Source organism: Oncorhynchus masou, chromosome 3 (assembly GCF_036934945.1).
Source record: "Oncorhynchus masou masou isolate Uvic2021 chromosome 3, UVic_Omas_1.1, whole genome shotgun sequence".
In the NCBI taxonomy this organism is placed as follows: Eukaryota; Metazoa; Chordata; class Actinopteri; order Salmoniformes; family Salmonidae; genus Oncorhynchus; species Oncorhynchus masou.
Genome location: NC_088214.1, coordinates 19616114 through 19630751, shown reverse-complemented (window position 1 = coordinate 19630751; position 14638 = coordinate 19616114). Strand labels below are relative to the sequence as shown.

At 39.6% G+C, this 14638-nt stretch overlaps 2 protein-coding genes and 1 non-coding gene across 3 annotated transcripts; all 3 read left to right on the top strand.

The window, feature by feature from the left end:
* Positions 1-3492: 3492 nt before the first annotated feature.
* On the top strand, positions 3493-6396 carry LOC135512301 (aquaporin FA-CHIP-like). Its single transcript, XM_064934196.1, is given in 5 exon segments — positions 3493-3936; positions 4798-4909; positions 4912-4958; positions 5215-5295; positions 5554-6396. Coding segments are annotated over 5 exon segments (774 nt in total). The 5' UTR covers positions 3493-3573; the 3' UTR covers positions 5725-6396.
* A 2528-nt stretch (positions 6397-8924) lies between these two features.
* LOC135519107 (U7 small nuclear RNA) lies at positions 8925-8980 on the top strand. Its single transcript, XR_010452272.1, has one exon. It is a non-coding gene; the product is annotated as a U7 small nuclear RNA (small nuclear RNA).
* A 1294-nt stretch (positions 8981-10274) lies between these two features.
* LOC135512296 (aquaporin-1-like) lies at positions 10275-13113 on the top strand. The gene is made up of 4 exons (XM_064934182.1): positions 10275-10668; positions 11282-11443; positions 11640-11720; positions 11946-13113. The coding sequence occupies exons 1-4, from the start codon at positions 10306-10308 to the stop codon at positions 12093-12095; spliced, it is 756 nt and encodes a 251-aa protein (XP_064790254.1). The 5' UTR covers positions 10275-10305; the 3' UTR covers positions 12096-13113.
* The last annotated feature ends 1525 nt before the right edge of the window (positions 13114-14638 follow it).

Genomic DNA, 14638 nt, shown 5'->3' with positions numbered 1-14638 from the left:
TGTAAGAGGTTAAACCCTTTAAAATTAAGATCTGTGAAGTTAATTGGATGTTTACAAATTATCTTTGAAAGACAGGGTCCTGAAAAGGGGACATTACTTTTTTTGCTGATTTTATTTTATACAAGGTTTGTCTACGTTGGATTTGTACCTTTGAAACCATGTCAGATCTTCAATGTTATATTCGATATTAAAAACAAATGATAGGATGGGCAGCACCTCCTACTGGAGAGTTGCTCTGTCTACAGCTATCCATTTTGTCTCTCATCCAGTTTTTATCAAGCCCTGCTTTGAAATTTGCCAATGACTACCAATATGCTCTCTTGAGAATGATTATTTCAGAGATCTAAATAGATTAGTTTTGGTTTCGATGGAGACGTGAATCCAACATTTCAATCATTAATTTGTAAACACACTGGATATTGAATGTCTATATCAACATCAACATTTGAAGGAGATGTATCTTCTGCTTGGGTCGTTCTATCTGTGCCACTGACTTAGTCTGGCTTTAATTCTAGTTTGTCTACAAATTAGTAAATTATACTGTAAATTTGATTCCTGTCTCCATCTCAAACAGAAATACAGAATAGGATTAAGCCAGTGGCTCAGATTAAACTATTTAAGCATTAGATACGCTATCTCTTTTGTAATACAGTAAATAGTTAATGCCATTTTACAAACTAATGTAATAGTATTTATTCAACCTTCAAATGAGTGAGACAGGATACTGTTGCGAAATGTCTTATGTAATCATATAAAATGTGCATGTTCAAGATAGCATGTGTCACACCCTGACCATAGTTTGCTTTGTATGTTTCTATGTTTTGGTTGGTCAGGGTGTGAGCTGAGTGGGCATTCTATGTTACATGTCTAGTTTGTCTAGTTCTATGTTTGGCCTGATATGGTTCTCAATCAGAGGCAGGTGTTAGTCATTGTCTCTGATTGGGAACCATATTTAGGTAGCCTGTTTGGTGTTGGGTTTTGTGGGTGATTGTTCCTGTTCTAGTTTGCACCAGTTTAGGCTGGTTTGGTTTTCACATTACGTTTATTGGTTTTGTTTTGATTCATGTTTCCTTTGTTTTATTAAACATGAATCTAAATAGCCACGCTGCATTTTGGTCCGACTCTCCTTCACATAAAGAAAGCCGTTACAGCATGCAAGGTCACAGGTCTGTGGAGATCTTCACAATTGCTAAAATCTGTGCAGAATCTTGAACAGCATTGATCACTTGCACTATGTACTTTTAATGTAATCTCATCTGCAATTCAGGTCATTTAGTTGTGCTATTAGAAGTCGCACAGTGATAAGACATTAAGTGGTTGTATAAATACAAATCTGAAGTTGTTTCCCATTTTGAAATGTGTTGTGCTTTTAAATGGTTGAAAGCGCAGTGATAACATATTTAGATGACAAACCAAAAATTAGACATTGTTTTTCCATTGGAATTTTGTTGTGCTTTTAGATGACTGAAAGCATAGTGAAAAAACATTGTTGAATTCAGAAACTTCTCTTTTAAAGTGGGTGAATAAAGATTAAAAATCTCATTGATCAACATTTCAACCAAATATTACAAACGTTCATGTTGAAATGACATGGTGGACCCAGTCGGCAGTTACCTGTCCAAAATTGTAATCAGTAACGTAACTTTTGGATTAGCCAAACTCAGAAACGGAATCTGATTTACTTTCAGTACATTTTGGATTACTTTACCTTTAAGATGCATTAGAAGAAAAAAAGGATCCATCAGACATTTGGTGTGTCATCATAGTTATCTCTGAAAACAGAAAGATGGCCTGAACTTAGTCACTGTCACTAGCCGGCTACCTCCCAGTTACTCATCTCTGCACCTTAGAGGCTTCTGCCCTATGCACATAGACATGGAACACTGGTCACTTTAATAATGTTTACATCCAGTTTTACCCATTTCATATGTATATACTGTATTCTAGTCAAGGCCATCCTATTCAACTATTGCTGTACATACACTATTCTATCCACATATTTTTCAGATATACTATATTCCATCCATAAACTGTCCATAATGTTTATACATCCCATCACACATACAGTGCATTCGCAATGTATTCTGACCCCTTGACTTTTTCCACATTTTGTTATGTTACAGCCTTATTCTAAATTGGATTAAGTAAAAACATGTCCTCATCAATCTACACACAATGCCCCACAATGACAAAGCAAATGTTTGCACATTTATTACAAATAATAAACAAATACCAAATAAAAAAACAGTATTCTGGGGAATAAGGATTGACTGACCTTCATGTCTTAAAGTAATGATGGACTGTCGTTTCTCTTTGCTTATTTGAGTTGTTCTTGCCATTATATGGACTTGGTATTTTACCAAATAGGGATATATTCTGTATACCACCCCTGCCTTGTCACAACACAACTGATTGGCTCAAGCACATTAAGAAGTAAAGAAATTCCACAGCAAACATTTAACATGGTACATCTGTTAATTGAAATACAGGTGACTACCTCATGAAGCTGGTTGAGAGAATGCCAAGAGTGCAAAGCTGTCATCAAGGCAACGGGTGGCTACTTTGAAGAATCTAAAATATATTTTAATATGTTTGGGGGGGGGGTTATTTAATTGTCCTGATGTCTTCACTAATTCTACAATGTAGAAATGAAAGAAAAACCCTTGAATGAACTTTTGCCTGGTCCCAAGCTGCGCCCCTACCCAGTCATGTGAAATCTATAGATTTGGGCCTAATTTATTTATTTTTACTGATTCCTTATTTTGAACTAATTCAAAATAAGGAATCAGTGTGTGTGTATGTGTATATATAGAGATTTTATTGCACATAGATCAAATCATGTTGAATAGCATTTATCCAGATGGATTCCCAATGTATGTATTCCCTGAATCTCTCTTTTTTCCCACTATGGGAACAAACTCACGTGCATGTCTTTAGAGTGCCATGTTAGGAACAGACTCTTCCCTCTTTGGAGGCTCTGCTGTGACCCAGTCACTGCTGAGTTAAAGTGGAAATTCAATTATTGATGCTATTCACTGGTATAGAGACATCTTAACAGGTAAACATATCGAAGAAGCGCACACTATAATATTTGAAGATGGGACTTGGAAATATGTTCCAACAACACCATAGTTAGAAATCCCAAGCAACAAACCTTGTGGACTCTCACCTTATACTGTAGTCATAAAGTCCTGCTACTGTAGATGTCTTTATGAATGGAGAAACAAAGTGCCTCCGAGTACAACTTCCCCTCTGTCCTACTACAGCCTGTTCTACACCACTACTTCTGAAAGTCCAGAGGGAGAAAAAAAGAAGTGCAGGGAGTATGGGAAACAAGAGGGATGGGAGGGAGGAAAAGAGGGGGAGGGAGACCAGTAAAAGAGTGAGGGAAAGGGGGGCGAAGAAGAAAAAAAGCCTTTTGGATTTCTCCCTTCCCTTTCACTTTTTAGAACCCGCCTCCCTTCCTTATCAGCAGCCTTATAAATGCAGCCTGTTGATGTTGTTTGGGAGTTCCACTGACACCACTCTACATTATCTCAGATAAGACCACCATACATCCAGGCTACAGGCAAGATGAGAGAGTTCAAGAGCAAGGCATTCTGGAGGGCTGTACTAGCCGAGCTTGTTGGGATGACCATGTTCATATTTCTCAGCATCTCAGCTGCTATTGGGAACTCAAACAACACAGCTCCTGACCAGGAGGTGAAGGTTTCTCTGACCTTTGGTCTGGCCATCGCCACGCTGGCCCAGAGTTTGGGCCACATCAGTGGAGCCCACCTGAACCCAGCTGTGACACTGGGCATGCTGGCCAGCTGCCAGATCAGCGTGTTCAAGGGGATGATGTACATAGTGGCTCAGATGCTGGGCTCTACTCTGGCCAGTGCTATTGTCTATGGAACCCGGCCAGAGGCAAATACTGCACTGGGGGTCAATGCTGTGAGTGGCTCATTTTGGCTAATTTGTTTCAGAATGCAAATTTGAATATATATGGTTAATGTGTGTCCTTTTCAATTAGAAATGTTGGCTTTCAATTCCATCTTATGGGAAGTGTTTGAACTTTGTGTGCAATTTCTTGATACATGTATATTGCATCTCATAGTTGTTGGCAAACAGTAATGCATGTGAACCTGCATGCACTGCATTGATAAAATAGTTGATTGAACTTAGTTTAATTTAGTTTGACTCAATGATTTTTGAAGGGACTCAAATGGGATGTCATTCATGAGTGAGCTTGAATGCCCAGGTTGCAAACTATTGACTAACAGAATAATGTAATGTTTTTTTATGACCACACTAACTCATATTAAGCATAGGTGCTTATGCTATTCTCTAGTGAATATAGGATGTACAGCTGGATGGTAGTTACTTTCCCATGCCGTAAAAACCCTCACATGCCTCCTATGGACACCAAGTTATATTGTCTTTTAAGCTGTTGATACAGAGGATCATCACATCTATTGCCATTAATGGAATTCTAAATGATGTAAATTGCACAGTTTGTAAGAATATGATCAATTATCAACATCTTTCAATCATTTACAATTTCAATGAATGAATAAACTAAGACTTGCTCAGACTTTGACAAATTATAGTTAGACTATCAGCCTGCTGAAAGTTTACATTACATTTCAAATTAGATTTTTTTCTCCTCACCCTGCACTTCACAAGGGAAGCCTTTGCTCTGCCAGCTATTTAGAATAGCACATAGTAGTTGAGAAAAACATCCATCACGCTGATGCACACTGACAAATTGTTTTTGTTTGTTTCCCCCTCTGCCCCCCTCCTTCCCCCTCGTAGCTAAATGGTGTCAGTGCCAGCCAAGGCGTTGGCATCGAGCTCCTGGCTACCTTCCAGCTGGTCCTGTGTGTCATAGCAGTAACTGATAGAAGGCGGCGTGATGTCACCGGCTCTGCCCCCTGGCCATCGGGCTCTCTGTCGCTCTGGGACACTTGGCAGCCGTAAGTTACTTATAGTAGTTTGTCAACAAGGTATCTCCTCTGACACATGCATCCAATTAACAAAACATGGATTTTGAATGTGTTATTGTGACAAATCACCACTGAAGTAAAGCTTAAAGTGCAAATGTCAACTGTTGAATTTACCCCTCAGACCCTAGGCCTAATCCTATAACCATAAACTATTTATATTGATTTTACAACAGATCGTCTCATCCCTCATATTGTCCTAAGATATTTATATTGTTGTTGTGTACAGATCAGCTACACAGGCTGTGGTATCAACCCGGCTCGATCCTTTGGACCAGCTTTGATCATGAATGATTATACAAATCACTGGGTAAGTGGATATTGTGTGTTTGCAGGCACGTGTTTGCAGATTCCTTGCATTTAGTGTGACATCAATTCCATGACTAGTAAATTCAATAAACTTCTAAAATGATTACCAAAGCTGAGCTACTTTCAATAAAGTGGTTACTGAGTAACAGCATCTCTATTGTTTTATTGTAAAAAAGCAAAGTTAAAGTTAACCCTGAAATATTTGTCATCAATCTGTTCTTCCATTGATTTGATGATTAACTTCTTTGCACCATGGCAGGTGTACTGGGTGGGGCCAATGAGTGGAGGTGTGGCAGCTGCTCTGGTCTATGACTTCCTACTGTACCCCAAATCTGAGGACTTCCCTGAACGTATGAAGGTCCTTGTTAGTGGCCCGGTGGGAGACTATAATGTTAATGGAGAGGAGACTGCAGCTGTGGAAATGAAATGAAAATGAAATGGAAATGAATCAACAAAGTAGTGTTGTAATAGCAACACCATATAGTGTATAGGACTTTAGATTGTCTACCTACAGTATACTCCTGTAAAGCATTGACATTTCCTTTAGAATGGCAGCAGTTGAATTGTTATTTCAAAATAATGATAAAGAATTTCAAATAAGAGGAGCATTTTTATTAGTATTAGGGCTGTTTCATTGAAAATCACACCACTGAACTGCCGATTTAGTAGCCAAATTGTCACTTGACTATCACAGGAGGTTGGTGGCACCTTAATTGGGGAGAACGGGCTCTTGGTAATGGCTGGACCGAAATGAGTGGAATGGTATCAAATACATCAAACGCATGGTTTCCATGTGTTTGATACCATTCCATTTGCTCTTTTCCAGCCATTATTATGAGTCGTCCTCCCCTCCGCAGCAGCCTCTACTGTTGAGTATTCACTTCAATCTCTAAACGTCTTTAACAAGAGTTGTTGGAACATCTTGCTCTTTGTTAAAATATTTCCCATATCAGTAGTCTATATAGAGCTATTTGTTTTTGTATATTTTCTATGTACCTGTTTATGGAAGAACTTTTTATTTCTTGATGTATATGTATTTCTGTGTGCACTCTTGAATTGTATTTCACTTTTGTACGTAAATAAAACACCAGATGTTAACAGATGTTCCTCTCTTGGCATTTGTCTCCTCATAAACTGCTTACTTTGGCAATATCCAGTCCACATCCAAACAGTACCCTTTTCATTTTTGGACTTAATTTTTGGACTTCAAAGCTAACACAATCTATTTCAGTTTATCTCAGAAGATTGGGAGAGGGTAGCCTAGGGGTTAGAGTGGTAGACTTGTAACCGAAATGGTTGCATGTTCAAATCCCTGAGCTGACATTTCCTTATCTAGAATTGCTGTTAACAGGCCAGGTTTCCCCCCCCCCCTGTAATCCACTGTGTGCTTGAGCCAGTAAGTTTACAGAAGAAATATGAGTAACTTTTAACACACCCCAGTCTTATCTGCATTTTATGTGGTTACAAAAAGTAAAAACAGAGAGTATTAGAGGCAATATGTGATTCAAAGCACAATTAGAAACAATTGTAAAGTGTTTTGTTTCTGTTTTCTTCTTTGGGGAGGATGAACCGTAAATCAGAGGCGTGGGCATGACTGGTTTCTCACAATTAGAAACAATTGTAAAGTGTTTTGTTTCTGTTTTCTTCTTTGGGGAGGATGAACCGTAAATCAGAGGCGTGGGCATGACTGGTTTCTCATTCTGACCAACCTTTCTGATATGTCTGTTGTATGAAGTGAAGGATTGTTAGTTGTTATTGTCATGATTCAACAACCACATTTCCCTACACAGATTCACATCAATCAGTTTGACTTACTCAACATAGAGTGAATAATTCAGTGAACAATAACCATCTGATTTGTTGTAGTCTACAGAGTTCCCCATTCGTAATATCTGAGTCCCCTAGTGACCAAAGCACAAATGTGTTGGTGGCTAGAGAGAGAATATAGTTGATCTTAGGTTATGGGAATTCATGCAAATTAATCACCACAACATGGTGTATTAACAGAAACCATTTTCTATGAATGTAATTATCTTTAATTTAACATTTATCAAAATGTAACAACATAGATTGATTGCCCTGATCATGATAAATGTATTTCATAGGCACAGCAGATACATCAATTGACCTGCATTTCTATTTCAATTGGCTTGCTCCTCAATAGAAGGGGCCTATTAATTTGGGTTGAGCACTCAGACCCTTGCAGCTAGAATGTAATTGTATAGAATGAATGGACACAACCCTCCATGGATAAGCATGTCCTTTCTGTGCAACACTTTTCTATCTGCAACAATAGAGGAATGTTTCAGAAGGAAAATGAAAGAAAAGAGGGCAGGGAAATGTGATGTCTGTAGTCAATGCAATGGCCCTGTTCAAATCCTTTAAAAGTGCATCCTGCCTTCGGAGTGGCGCAGCGGTCTAAGGCCAAGGTTTGAATCCCGGGCTGTGTCACAGGCAACCGGGAGATCCATAAGGCGGCGCACATTTGGCCTAGTGTCGTCCGGGTTAGGGTAGTGTTTGACTGGCCGGGAAGTCCTTGTCCCATCGCACTCTAGCAACTCCTGTGGCGGGCCGGGCACATGCACGCTTACTTCGGTCGCCAGTTGTACAGTGTTTCCTCCCACACATCGGTGTGCTGGCTTCCAGGTTAAGCAGGCAGTGCGACTTGGCAGGACCGTGTTTAGGTGAATGCATGGCCCTCGACCTTCGCCTCTTCTGAGTCCGTATGGGAGTTGTAGAGATGGGAGAAGACTATCTACCAATTAGGGAGAAAAAGAGGTAAAAATAAAGTACATCCTTCATTCCTAATTTCAGTCATTAGAAATGACTGGACAGGTGAAAGCCATGTGCTGGAGCCATTGTATTCACTTGCCCAAACATGTCATGTCTAATCAGTAATTACTTCAAATGGAGAAAGGAAACATTAATTCTAACAGGCCTACTTAGGGCTCTATTCAATCCGCATCGCGGACGTTCAGTTTTACAGCGTGATTGAAATTTAAAGGCAATGTTCCTGCTTGAGCGGAGACTGCATTCACGGTAAACGCTGTATACGTCGGCTCAATCGCAAATTGCCTTTACATTACTATTGCGGAATCTGTAACACTTCCCCCCCTATTGTGACATGGCTCTCAGCTGATTCAATCAAACCAGACAGTTGAAAAAGCATACCTGATTCAAGCCAAACTAATTACTCAAAATTAACTTTTGGGTAAGGTGCTAGGTGCAAGACTAAACCGTGTGGCATAACAGCTTCATTTGTGCTCCATAATACCATTGACCCAGCGCCCATGCCAAGTTCACACTTGTTTTATATTGAACTAGCAAAACCATGGTGGCAGCTCCCACATAAAGACTATAGTTTTACTATAGAATACGGCAGTATTATCCACAGACGCAAAAAACACTGTAGTAAATACTACAGAAATGTCTGCAAAAACAATACAGTAAAAGCTACAGTATTTTATTTGCATATACCCTGCCCATTCCCCTCCCCCATATCCCAATTTGTGCCACCGATAAGTATACACATATGTTGTGTTATCTACAGACTATAGAAAAGAGCAGAAGTGCTGAACTCTGTTCAGATACTCGTCCAACAAACCAACGCCTACCTACCTACAGGCTATGGAACATTTGCTCTTTTAGTATTTATCCAGTAGGTTTTCTCAAGGAGAAACTCCCAGTAATAGACACCAAAAATGGATATATCACATTATCTGGTGTACAATCTTTAGCTAACCTGAACCCAGCTGGTCAGCTGCCAGTTCTGTGTTGTCAGTAGCCTACCATGAGTTGATCCAAAAATAATTTACATTATACACAAGTTAACTTGGGATTTAAATGCAAACAGAATTTCAAAGTTAATGGTGTCCTTTGTAGCATATGCCGCTCCAGCTCAGGTCACAGTACAGAAGTTGCAATACAAGATTTAGATTTATAATGTCCTCGAAACGTGTTAGCCATCTATTGAATCTACAGCGTCACTTTCCTTAAACAGCTCTATGCATTGAGTTAATGTGTTTTCTTCTAATTTCAGCCTTTAATATAAGCTCTCCCTTCCTGGCAGCGATTGTTGGAGCTGAAAGAAGCAGAGCCGCCTTATCTTTCAACTCCCTCTGCTTAAATACATCCTCTGAATGATCGTAATTCTTTTGTATTTCCAGACAGTTATGCGGGGCGAGATTAACCAAATGCTTTCCTGTTCTCTTCTCTTGTAGTTGAATGGAATCAAGGATTTGGCATAGAATTTATTCTCACCCTCCAGCTTGTGCTGTGTGTCATAGCAACCACTGATAGGTGGAGTGATGTCGGAGGTTCTGATGTCCTGCGCCCTTGGCGATCAGGCCCTCAGTAGGTCGTGGAGTAAATCAAAGCCATTATATTGTTTTAATCTACCCTGGAAACGATTCATGACTTGCAGTGCAGTGGTATAACACATTAGTTGGATAATTTACCTCACTAGTCTCAACGCCAGCTGACACCTGGGTCATGATCAGTAGGGCACACCATAGCAAAATGTTTTCAGACATTACATTTAAAAAAAATACTAGACGTATAAGATACCATTTTGTATTTGTCTGTGATGACTTATACACCCTGCAGCATGTTTGACTTCTTGTCAAAAATAAAGCATGGAAATCGATTTAAATGTCCTGTTTTCAACTTTAACAACCTTTTTAATTCTAAATTTAACATAGATATTTGACAAATGTAAATCATTTGAATTGCAAAGAATGTGTTTTTAAGAGTTCCTGTATAGTAATGTTTCTCAGTCACTTTTCAGTGCAACAATTTCTGTTAAGAACTGATGTACATATTTTATGGGGTGACTGAGAAAAAGGGGTGAAAACCTGAAGTCTCTTGTTAGCGGTATTTCCTGCTACTTTGAATGTCAGTCTCCTCCTACTTTCACTAGGGATCTACAGTAACACTATGGTATAAATGCTGCTTGGCTTGCATTGTTAGTAACACTGAAGACACAACACAAACGCCACCCAACACCACAGTGATGGAAGAACTCAGAAATTGGGCGTTTTGGCGGGCTGTTCTAGCAGAGTTGATTGGTATGATCCTCTTTATATTCATCGGTATATCTTCTGCTATCGGGAATAAACATAACTCCATGCCTGACCAGGAGGTTAAAGTAGCGTTAGCCTTTGGTCTGGCCATCGCCACGCTGGCCCAGAGTTTGGGCCACATCAGTGGAGCCCACCTGAACCCAGCCATCACCCTAGGTCTGCTGGTCAGCTGCCAGATCAGTGTGTTCAAGGCAGTGTTCTACATCCTGGCTCAGATGCTGGGAGCTGTAGTAGCTAGTGCCATAGTGTATGGAGTCAAGCCGACAAACATTGATGCACTGGGAGTTAATCACGTGAGTGGATATCACTTTTGACTGTTTTCAGATTATTGGCTAATATGGAGAGATTTCAAACAATAACAAAGCAGTCACCCACCACTGTTTTAGGAGAAAGCTGAGTGCTGGGTCTGGACATTTTTTATCACTTTCAAATTTATAGACAGCGCTATAGATGCAAGGACTGACCATCCATGTTAACAAAATTAAAGTGTTAACCATGTTTTAAGGCTATACATTGTTTGTTTACAATTACATGGTAAAAAAAAGGAGCTCAATAAGATTATTTGGGGTTCTGATGGAATAAATTATATTCTTCAAGGATCAATGGATATATACTGTATCATTCATTTAAAAGTCAAAATATGTATGTAAAATGTATGTACCATTTGCAGATTGCCACTAAGTATTAAAATGCTGAAAATATACTTTGGAATGAATTCATTTTAAATGTAATTGATTCAGACATGTTGAAGACTTTTGTGAAAATGTCATCTAAAGTAAGCTTAAACTCGTCTACTTTAAATCAGACTGACTTAATCAACGCTTGAGCCGTCATGTATCTCAGATCTCATCTCAGATGCCACCTAATGTTCCACAAGCTCATCACATCCTCTCCGGTCTTCTCCAGCTGAATAAAATAAGTGTAGGACAAGGGTTTGTCATCGAGCTCCTGACCACCTTCCAGCTGGTCCTATGTGTCATAGCAGTGACTGATAAAAGGCGTGGGGATGTCACCGGTTCTGCCCCTCTAGCCATCGGGCTCTCTGTTGGCCTGGGACATCTTGCAGCAGTAAGTGAATAATGCTACCCAAACATGTGTGCTGATAAAAATGTCTTCAGCTTTACACTGTAGATCTACAGTAGATTATAGTCTTGCTATAAACAAACTTCAGGAAAATCCAAAATCTCCAGTGTAAGTGCAATATAGCGGTACAGTATAACATAAACATGCCATAAATGCTTTGCTTAATTGTTTCTATCCTCAGATCAGTTTCACTGGATGTGGCATTAATCCTGCTCGCTCATTTGGGCCAGCTGTAATCTCCAAACACTTTGGTGACCATTGGGTAATCTCTCCCCTTTTTCACCCTAATGCTTGTGTTGTCGTCAAAACTATCATATCATATTAATGACAGCTTCTTGTCTATCAACTGCACCTCTATCACTTTTGTATTATTATCTAACTTTTAATTATCCAGGTTGATCTCAAAAAAAATAGACCTATTCCACAGCAGCTCTTGGTTCAGCACAGATACTGAATTGTTGGCACCATTTCTGCTCCTGTACTCCAGGTGTACTGGCTGGGGCCGATGTGTGGAGGTGTAGCAGCAGCCCTTATCTATGACTTCCTCCTCTATCCTAGAAGTGATGATTTCAGTCAGCGGTGGAGTGTTCTGGTCAGTGGGCCAGACAGTGAGAATGATGCCCCAAATTGTGCTTAAAAACCTTGTTTCTGCAGTCACTGCCAGCCGCTGAAAGATCCATATGTAGAATTCATTTAAACTGTCAGTTTGATTTATGCAGTTATCTAACTTTTATTATTACTGTAACAGACATGTTGTATTGTGTTTCTGTTCGTCCTGTGTTGAAGGTTGAAACATTTGTACACCTAGGGACAGTTCAAAATGTACTGTAAAAACAAAATGCGCACCCTCCCCCTTATAGAATTAACAAGAAATTATGTTTTACGACCACAAATAACTGTAGTGACCTTGTGTTGTTTAACGTAGATATCGACTTTGCCACTTCAGCATGGTTTTGTGGTACAGTCGATGCCACGCAAGGCTACGGGCTTGAAGGTTGAGGATTTGCTGACCACCACTGACGAGCAAACTACTCCCTGCCTTTCATTAGAACTAGACTACGATCAGAGCCGGCTGCAGACAATGATCATCCAGGTGGAAATCAGATTTAATATTTTGATACCATATTTATAATTATATAAAATAAATGCAACAAATATATGCAACACCACAATCTGCACAGTTTGAATGCCGGAATTATATTTTGGACGAATGTGCGCAGGTAGCCTACAGAAGACTTTTGAAGTAGCCTAATCATTAAAACATTGTAACTGGTTGTGTTGATGCCACACATAAAAGGTAATGCATTTTAAAAGTGAAATTAACTATATTTAGGCTATAGGTTATTGAAGCGTTAAGCTCTAGGTGCGGGACAGCAGAGTTGTCAAGCTTTCCTGAATAACTGGGCCTGCTGGAAGCTTACTGTAGGTGGCCACATTATTATTCGACGACTTGGGATAATGAGGATCCGCAACAAACAGAGCATCTCAGTATCAGAATTTAAAATACAGCCAAACAGCCAAATACTATTTTGGACCGCCCCAGTTAATATCGAACTGCCCCTATGGTATTTACATTTTCTTTGTTTTAGTGTTTGCTTTGTGGAAATAAAGTATTTTTTGTCATTAAAGAATAAACTGTACCAGTCAAGTTTGAACACCTACTCATTCAATGGTTTTTCTTTATTTTCACTAATAGTGTAGACATCAAAACTATGAAATAACACATATGGAATCATGTAGTAACCAAAAAAGTGTTAAACAAATCAAAATATATTTTAGATTCTTCAAAGTAGCCACCCTTTGCAGGTTACAGGTTTGCACACTCTTGGCATTCTCTCAACCTGGAATGCTTTTCCAAAAGTCTTGAAGCAGTTTCCACATATGCTGAGCACTTGTTGGCTGCTTTTCCTTCCAACTCATCCCAAACCATCTCAATTGGGTTGAGGTCAGGAGATTGTGGAGGCCAGGTCATCTGATGTAGCTCTCCATCACTCTCCTTCTCGGTTAAATAGCACTTACACAGCCTGGAGGTGAGTTGGGTCATTGTCCTGCTGAAAAACAAATGAAAGTCCCACTAAGCATAAACCAGATAGGATGGCGTATTGCTGAAGAATGCTGTGGTAGCCATGGTGGTTAAGTGTTCTTTGAATTCTAAATAAAACCCCGACAGTGTCACCAGCGTAGCACCCCCCACATCATCACACCACCTCCATGCTTCACGGTGGGAACCACACATGTGGAGATCATCCATTCACCTACTCTGCGTCTCACAAAGACACGGCAGTTGGAACAAAAATCTCAAATTTGGACTCATCAGACCAAAGGACAGATTTCCACTAGTCTAATGTCAATTGCTCATGTTTCTTGGCCCAAGCAAGTCTCTTATTATTATTGGTGTTCTTTAGTAGTGGTGTCTTTGCAGCAATTTGACCATGAAGGCCTGATTCACACAGTCTCCTCTGAACAGTTGATGTTGAGATGTGTATGTTACTTGAACCCTGAAGCATTTATTTGGGCTGCAATTTCTGAGGCTGGTAACTCTAATGAACCTATCCAAATCAAATCAAATCCATTTTTATTTGTCACATACACATGGTTAGCAGATGTTAATGCAAGTGTAGCGAAATGCTTGTGCTTCTAGTTCCGACAATGCAGTAATAACCAACGAGTGATCTAGCTAACAATTCCAAACTACTACCTTATACACACAAGTGTAAAGGGATAAAGAATATGTAGTTACCTCTGCATCAGACTCTGGGTCTTCCTTTCCTGTGGCGGTCCTCGTGATAGCCAGTTTCATCAAAGCACTTGATGGTTGTTGCGACTGCACTTGAAGAATCTTTCAAAGTTCTTGAAATGTTCCGGATTGACTGACCTTCATGTCTTAAAGTCATGGACTGTCATTCATATTTGCTTATTTGAGCTGTTCTTGTCATAATATGGATTTAATCTTTTACCAAATAGGGCTATCTTCTGTGTACCACCGCTACATTGTCACAACACAACTGATGGACTCAAATGCATGAAGAAGGCAGAGTTCCTCTGGCCAGTGTCTGTGTACTTTTGCCCATCTTAATCTTTTATTTACAGTGCCTTGCGAAAGTATTTGGCCCCCTTGAACTTTGCGACCTTTTGCCACATTTCAGGCTTCAAACATAAAGATATAAAATTGTATTTTTT

Bases quoted from the DNA above. Each gene is read 5' to 3' on its own strand.
- LOC135512296 (XM_064934182.1), top strand. From the start codon at position 10,306: ATGGAAGAACTCAGAAATTGGGCGTTTTGGCGGGCTGTTCTAGCAGAG. The intron at 10,669-11,281 runs GTGAGTGGATAT...GGTCTTCTCCAG, and splicing joins ATGCACTGGGAGTTAATCAC to CTGAATAAAATAAGTGTAGG. The intron at 11,721-11,945 runs GTAATCTCTCCC...CCTGTACTCCAG, and splicing joins AACACTTTGGTGACCATTGG to GTGTACTGGCTGGGGCCGAT.